General features: G+C 48.0%; 1 protein-coding gene across 1 annotated transcript; it reads left to right on the top strand.

Annotated features, from left to right (window-relative positions):
- Positions 1–4,136: 4,136 nt before the first annotated feature.
- On the top strand, positions 4,137–6,696 carry RTP1 (receptor (chemosensory) transporter protein 1). Its single transcript, XM_005876275.1, has 2 exons — positions 4,137–4,408; positions 6,177–6,696. The coding sequence occupies exons 1-2, from the start codon at positions 4,137–4,139 to the stop codon at positions 6,694–6,696; spliced, it is 792 nt and encodes a 263-aa protein (XP_005876337.1).
- Positions 6,697–8,355: the final 1,659 nt, after the last annotated feature.

Here is an 8,355-nt window from a genome sequence, read left to right as displayed (position 1 = left end):
AAAAAATATGTTATTGTTGATTTCAGAGAGAGTAAGGGAAATGAGAGAGAGATAGAAACATGGAAGAGAAAGAATCATTGATTGGCTGTCTCCTACCCCCCTACTGGATAAAAAATTTAATGAATTTAAATCCTTTCCAGTGTTCAGTGGCTCTGATTTTTTTAAAAAATATGTTTTTATTGATTTCAGAGAGAGGAAGGGAAATGAGAGTGAGATAGAAACATGGAAGAATCATTGATTGGCTGTCTCCTACACACCCCCTACTGGGGATTGAGCCCAAAACCTGGACATGTGTCCTGACCAGGAATAGAACTGGAGACATCCTGGTGCATGGGATGACACTGAACCAACTGAGCCACATCAGCCAGTGGTTCTGATTTAATTCCTGTCTGACTTACTGTGTCCAGTATAAAGCTAGTAAAGTGACACTTCTCCACTTTTTAACTATGTAGCAGCCCCCAAGGAGATAGACCCTGACTCCAGGCACTGCCTACAATGCTGCATTAGAAGCTGCCCTCCATCCAGTGGCTTCCATCTTACCTCCTGCCCTCCAAGGATTCCAGTTTCTAAGTATAAAGCTCTTTCAATCCACATATGGCCACAGTCAGAGGGGACCTCAGCGTTACCATCCATTCTAATTTTTCATTGAACAGTTGGACAAACTGAGGCCAAGAGAAATGACTTGCTGAAGGTCATTGAGCCAGTCAGTAGCAGAGCTGAAATATATATTTATTAGAGGCCCAGGGCATGAAATTTGTGCACTTGGGGGGGGTCCCTCAGCCCGGCCTGTGCCCTCTGGGAGCCCTTGAGGGATGTCTGACTGCCACGGAGGTGGGAGAGACTCCCACCACCACCGCTGCGTTTGCCAGCAGTGAGCCTGGCTTCTGGCTGAGTGGTGCTCCCCCTGTGGGAGCGCACTGACCACCAGGGGACAGCTCCTGCATTGAGCATCTGCCCCCTGGTGGTCAGTGCGAGTCATAGCGACTGGTCATTCCGCTGTTTGGTCGATTTGCATATTAGCCTTTTATTATATGGGATGTCTCCTGACTTCCAGTTCAGTGCTCTTTCTTCTGAACCAGGGCACCTGCCATCAAATGATTACAGCTTCACAGGAATTGTGTACCTAGAGATGGCTTTATGCACTATATTTTCTTTAGTAAGATTTCATGTTGAATTTTTCTTTCAGCTCTGAAATATTTACTCTGGACATCAAGAATCTGTGGATCTGTTGCTCCATAGGTTCAGCAGCAGAGGTGGTCTCTATAGTAGGAACAGGGAGCCTGGCTGGTCAAATACACCTCATCCTCTTCCTGGGGGCTGTGGCCTCAGTTTGGCCTAGTGAACCATTTGCTGAACGAATATCAATTTCAATTCTCAGAGTATGAAATGACAATATCTAGCTGATGAGAAAGTAGAAAGACATTTATTTAGAAAACTAGAAGCCTGTTGCACAAAGATTTGCGCAATAGACCTTCCTTCCCCTGGCTGCCGACACCGGTTTTCCTCCGGCACCCAGGACCCAGGCCTTTGGTCCGGCTGCAGCCTCTTCAGTCTTCAGTCTTCAGTTCAGCCGGAGCCTTCAGTTTTCGCTCCGTGCCTGCATATGCAAATTAACCACCATCTTCGTTGGGTTAATTTGCATACTCATTCGATTGGCTGGTGGGCATAGCAGAGTGACACCAATTTGCATGTTTCTCTTTTATTAGTGTAGATGTTTTTATTTTTTTATGCTTTGTTTATTTATTTTTTTAAATACAGTGGGGACTTGACTTATGAGTGTCCTGACTAACAAGTTTTTCGAGATACGAGCCGTCTTTCAGCTGATTTTTTGCTTTGAGTTGTGAGCTAAAATTCGGGTTACGAGCCAGCTTCAGATACCCCACCGCTAGTTGGTGCAGCGAACGTCACAGTGAACTCCACAACATCAGCCCAGCATCACATATATTTTATTGATTTTTTTACAGAGAGGAAGGGAGAGGGATAGAGAGTTAGAAACATCGATGAGAGAGAAACATCAATCAGCTGCCTCCTGCACACCTCCTACTGGGAATGTGCCCGCAACCAAGGTACATGCCCTCGACAGGAATTGAACCTGGGACCCTTCAGTCCGCAGGCCTACCCTCTATCCACTGAGCCAAACCGGTCAGGGCAGTGTAGATGTTTTTAGATTCCATGCGGGCAGTGCAGTGATTAAGCTGGGGCTTTGGAGACAGTCATGTAGGTTCAAATCCCAGTTCCATTAACTATTAGCTGTGGAATTTTAGGCAAGTTATCTAACCTCTCTGCTTAACTTACATATGTGCAAAATGGAGCTGCAACTATTATTACCTAATTATAGAGGTTACTGGGATAAAATAAATTAATATGTATTATGCACTCAGGACAATGACTGATACCTAGTAAGGACTGTATGTTGCTGTTACTATATAGATTTAAAATATATTCACCTAAAACATCAACAAATGGTTTGCCAGAATGAAATAATACACATTACATATATTAGCGTATCAAGATATAAGGGAATTATAAAAAAATCCCAAAAACTCCCCCCTCCCCAAAATATCCCCCAGGCAAGTGATTCCAGAGCTCCTGCTTTTAATCACTATAGTTACCACTTCCTAATTACCCATTGCTAAGATGAATAAGCTGAGGCTAAAATAAAGGACATCAAGGAGTCAAGCATTCATACAAAGGCAGGGCGAGCACTTGGAAGATGATCTTCAGTACCAGATGGGAGATTAAACCCTTTTTTTTATCACTAAACTTCAGGACCTAAGGGCTGTGCATAGTCATACTGTTTGAAGAGCCTGCTCAGATTCTTCTAGCCACACAAAGCTTTTGCAGAGAGTAAAGGGTGTGTTATTTAAAAAATAGATCACAGTGTGGTATGTGGTATGTAGAATGTGTGTATATGTATTATATACACATACATGCATACACACATACATGTACAGAAAATGGCAGGCAAGGTGTATACACTGAGTACCCAGATTATTATGACCACCCCATCAGTACAATGAAGTGAATTAGTTATGCAAATAATAATAATAATAAAACCTTGAGAGTATTTGCTTAGGACGTTTTTATTTTTGGAAGTGTCAATGAAGTACTGATGGGGTGGTTATAATAATCTGGCCGGTCATAACAATCTGGCCACTGAGTGTATATCATAATGTTAATGGTGATAATCTTGAGTATGGGTATTAGGAAGAGTCTTACTTTTGCCTTATTTTATCTTTATTTTCCAATTTTTCTAGAATAAACCTGTGTGACTTTTATAAAGGAAAAAATAATTTATTGGAAACTAGCAGGAGAGGCACCTATAGTAAAGGCTGCTTTTTCCATGGATATTGTGTTCCTCTTCTATAGGGAAGTTGAAAATCCTCTTTTCTGCTCCGCCCCGCTGATGCAATGGCTCCCACCTTTGTGCACAGGGCTGCTCTTGTAAATGTTGTCATAGCACAGATCCTGTTGCATTCTGGTTAGTGGGTACATACTCAGTTACAACCACCTGGCAGAGAGCCTGGCACCTGGGTATGTTTGAAATTAATAAATTAGTAAATTTGTCGGGGCTTAATTACTTGGATTTGGATAGGAGCTCTACCATGTATAAGCTAGGTGAGTCCCAGGCTCCCGATCTGTACAGCAGCAATAAAAACTGTGTGTCAAGAAGCCTCCACTAGTTTTTGTAAATGGCAAAGTCTTGGTCACAAGATGGGTGGAAGTACAGAGAGAGTTTATTATTATTGCTGTATCTATTAACAGGTTTAATCTTCTCACCCCTTATTTCTCTTAGGCTCCCTAAGGCATCATGGTTACCATAGCAGCCAGATGCTGATGATGTCTCCAGGGACAGCAAGGTGAAGCTGAGCTAGCTTCCAGGTCCTCATCTCCGCATGCCCTTCGCAGGCCAGAGTGAGATGCTCTGAAGCTCAGCCTCCTTTCAGGACCCCCATTCTATCTTGGGTGGCTTAGACACACAAACCCTGCATTCGCAGCCTCAGGGCTCTGAAACATCCATCCAGAGACTTCCTTCTCCCCAAGCTCTATCTCTGGGGCCCTGCCGGGTTGCCTTGGAAACAGGTTCCATTGCGGACAAAGGAGGGAGCCAGGTCCTGCTTCCTCTGGTCCTGTAGATGAGGATTTTTAGACCGTGGAGACTGCGCTGCCCTACCCTGCACCTGCCCTCACTCTCCGTGTTCTCACTCAGGTGCAGCTTGCCCTCCCTCACCACTGACGAGACCATGTGTAAAAGCGTGACCACAGGTGAATGGAAGAAAGCCTTCTATGAGAAGATGGAGGTGGCAAAGCCGGCTGACAGCTGGGACCTCATTATAGACCCCAACCTCAAGCACAATGTGCTGGCCCCTGGCTGGAAGCAGTACCTGGAATTGCATGCCTCTGGCAGGTGAGTAGTCTAGTAAGTAAGGGCCCTGCAGGCAGCCACTGGGGCACCTTCCAATATAGACAGAGATTTGGAGAAGCCAGGCGCTAAGTAAGAGTCAGTCTCACTCTTGGGTCCATGTAGACTGGAGGCAGAAAAAGAGTCCCTAACTGCGAGTTGAGATACCTGGATTTGTTTCCCACTCTTTCACTGAGCACTTGTGTAACCTTTCTCCTCCAAGCCCAAGTTTCCCCTTCTTGAAAAGAGGTGGAATATATTCATTAGTTCTAAACTCTGACATTTTACATGCTTTTGGATATAATCTGAAATGGTTAAGAGGAGGAGGGCTGAGGTCTATTGGGGGTACTGGGACAGTTCCATTTCAATCTCTTTAATTCAGCTTGACTTAATATAAAATACCGAACACAAGAAGTGTGTAGAAACTGGGTCTACTCTTAGCTCCGTGGCCCTTGAGCAACTCAATTTCCATCTTGGACCTCACTTTCCCATTTGCAAAAGGAGGGGTTAGCCTAGATTCTTGTCTTGTGCTTCCTGGACCAGCAGCATCAAAATCACATGGAACCTGTTAAAGATGAAGAACTTGCACCCCATTCTAGATCTACTGAATCAGAATCTTCATTTCAATAAAGGCCCCTAGGTATGTGCAATAATATCTGGGATCACTTTCCATCACTCTTGTCCGTGGGTCTATTATTTAAAAACTTATCTTTGGGACATAAGACAGGGAGGCTAAGTGGGCAGTCTGAGGGTCAGAAGCAAGGCCTTCCTTCCTGACCTTGTTCAGTCTATTTAACTCAATTCAAGAAACTTCCACTGGGCACCTGCCATGTGCTGGGTACTGGCTCTGTGTCTAACTAGCTACATGTATGTGGATTGCTTTCTTATTCTGTCTGCCTCAGAATAAAACAAAGGGTTAACTGGGTGATTTCTAAGGTCTTGACATTTTCTAATCCAAGTTTAGTAGTCTAGTCTGAGAGAGGGGAAAGAGTCCTCAAAGATATGAGTAAAAGAGAAGAGATGAGACTAAAAATGTGAAGCTCCTCAATTGGTTGACAGAAGGGGTGCAAACAGCTGGATATTTGCTGGGGGCACAAGAGGCTGGACACTTCCTAGCAGGGCCCAGGAGCTTCTCCAAGACTGGGAAGGCTTGTGGGGCTAAGTGGAGAGGGTTGTGACTCCTCCAGACAGGCTGGTGACCTGTGATCCCAGCTGGCCCCAGTGTGCACAATCTGGGCCTGGATTGCCTGCACTTCCAGGCCTTGGGATGCATTAATCCTGTCTTTGGCTGGGGGCTGAGAGGTGATAATAGTATCATTTTCTCCTGACTTAGGTCTAGCCTTTTCACAGTCAATGTTGACAGGTAAGAATGTGCAGATAGATCAAGTGATTCCTATATGATGCAGTGTATCTCTGATCATCTAGTGCCCTTGCATGTTTTACAGAGGAGAAAAGATGCCCAGAGCCAAAGGCCCAAGGGCAAGGCCTGAGGGCATTGAGATGGAGGGAGCTGAGGCCTCCACAAAGCACCACAGAGGTGGGCCTGGGTGACTGGCAGAGCGTTGCTGGGTGCCAGGTGAATCCAAGGAGCCTGCTCTGGGCCTAGCAGCGGACACAAAGGGGCAGGCTGGGCAGCCACTGGGGAAAGCTAATGAACCCAAGGGACCACAAACACACTGCCTCCATGCTCTGCCTACTGACCCTCACCGGCTTCCTGCGGCTGTTCCCACTGTTTCCATTCTTTTCTCTTCCTACCTCTCCCCAATCCCCGCAGGTTCCACTGCTCCTGGTGCTGGCACACCTGGCAGTCGCCCCACGTGGTCATCCTCTTCCACATGTACCTGGACCGGGCCCAGCGAGCGGGCTCGGTGCGCATGCGCGTCTTCAAGCAGCTGTGCTACGAGTGCGGCACGGCACATCTGGACGAGTCCAGCATGCTGGAGGAGAACATCGAGAGCCTGGTGGACAACCTCATCACCAGCCTGCGTGAGCAGTGCTACGGGGAGCGCGGTGGCCACTACCGCATCCACGTGGCCAGCCGCCAAGACAACAGGAGACACCGCAGTGAGTTCTGCGAGGCCTGCCAGGAGGGCATCGTGCACTGGAAGCCCAGCCAGAAGCTGCTGGAGGAGGAGGCGACCATCTACACTTTCAAGCCGGCACCCAGCCCCTCCAAACCGCAAGCTGAGATGGGTTCTGGCTCCAATTTCTGCTCTATCCCCTGGTGCTTGTTTTGGGCCACGGTCCTGCTGCTGATCATTTACCTGCAGTTCTCCTTCCGGAGCTCAGTCTAAGATTCCCTTGGTGGGTGCCAGGGAACTCTAGGGACCCAAGGCCAGGGGGCCAGCTGGCTAGTGGGAGGGGTGCAGAGAGACCTGGGTTGGGAGTGGAGTTAAGATCTAGCACTGGTGCTGCCACTGACTCAGAGGGTTCCCTGGACAGCTCACACAGCTTTTCCATGTATAATATCATGGGTTTGGGCTAGATCATTGGTTTTTCAAAATGAAACCCAGGGCCCCAAATTTCTGCATAGGTGCCTCAGGGACTTTTGGATTTGGAAGGTAGATTTATGTCTGGGTCATCCTGGTCAAACCTTGCATCCTCCTCCTCCTCCTGTTGCTTTAATCAGAACAGCTTCATCTTGGAGTTCCAATAAAAAATCTATACTAATAAAAGAGTGATATGCTAATCAGACCGGGAAATCTTCCTGGAGACCTTCTGGACGTCTTTCCGGACAAAGCTGGGGGCTTGGTCAGCCTGCAAACCGCCCCCAAACGACCCTCAGCCTCTTGCCCAGGCTGGCCACACGCCCCCCAGTAGGGACCCCCACCCTGACGGGGGCAGGGCTAGCCTGCAAACTGCCCCAACTCCTTGCCCAGGCCAGCCCCGCACCCCAAGGCAACCCCCACCCTGATCCAGGACTCCCTTCAGGGCACACCAGCCAGCCCCCACCCGTGCACCAGGCCTCTATCTATACAAATAAAAGGGTAATATGCTAATTAGACTGGGAGACCTTCCAGGAGACCTTCCAGATGTCCTTCTGGACAAAGCCATGGTGGCGGGGCCAAGGCCGAGGCAGTTGGGGGCAATCAGGCTGGCAGGGGGGCACAGTTGGGGTGAGTAGGCCAGCAGGGGGGGCAGTTGGGGACAAGCAGGCCGGCAGTGGGGAACAGTTGGGGGCGATCAGGCTGGCAGGGGGGGCAGTTGGGAGTGATCAGGCCAGCAGGTGAGTGGTTAGGAGCTAGTGGTCCCAGATTGCGAGAGGGATGTCCGACTGCCAATTTAGTCCTGGTCCCTGTGGGGTCCCAGATTGAAGAGGGTGCAGGCCGGGCTGAGGAACATCCCCCCTCCCCCGCATGAATTTTGTGCACTGGGCCACTAGTTTGTATATAAAAAAAGGCCAACTGCGTTTAAAAAAAGTTTGAAAATTACAGGACTAGGTGATCTCCAAAGGCCTTTCCTCAGTGATGAGTGCATCCCTGTTTTCTTACTACCCCCCACCCTACCCCTCATATCTCCCACATCTGGAGCTACAGCCTTAAATTAGCCTCTGCCTAGTGTCTGAGCCTCATCCACAGCTCTGCCTCCATGCACACAGCAGAGGTTCCTTTAGAAGAGAGAGAGTTGGGCACTAGGCTATTCTTTTGCTGCTGGGTCTACAGGGTCCCTTGTTTCTCTTCTCCAGGTTCCTAGCTTCTCTCTACTCAGGGCGAATTCTGGGGTCTACCTGGCTCAGAGATATTGCTTGGGGTGGAGTCCCCTAGAGCTGGGCATCTGACCCAGTATATTTGAACTGGCAGAGAATTTAGGGGAGGTTTAGAAAGTAGAGTGTTAGAAGCAAAGCACAAAATCCCTAAGAAACAAATATAATGAATTTCCATTATAACAAAGGGTCTTCAGAGGGTACCAAGTCTGACTGATTCTCAGAAGTTCTGATGGTTGGAACATAGGAG

The sequence above is a fragment of the Myotis brandtii genome, unplaced genomic scaffold (assembly GCF_000412655.1).
Source record: "Myotis brandtii unplaced genomic scaffold, ASM41265v1 scaffold483, whole genome shotgun sequence".
Lineage (NCBI taxonomy): Eukaryota > Metazoa > Chordata > Mammalia > Chiroptera > Vespertilionidae > Myotis > Myotis brandtii.
Note: the sequence above shows the minus strand (reverse complement) of the source record. Positions and strands in the feature narration are given on the sequence as shown.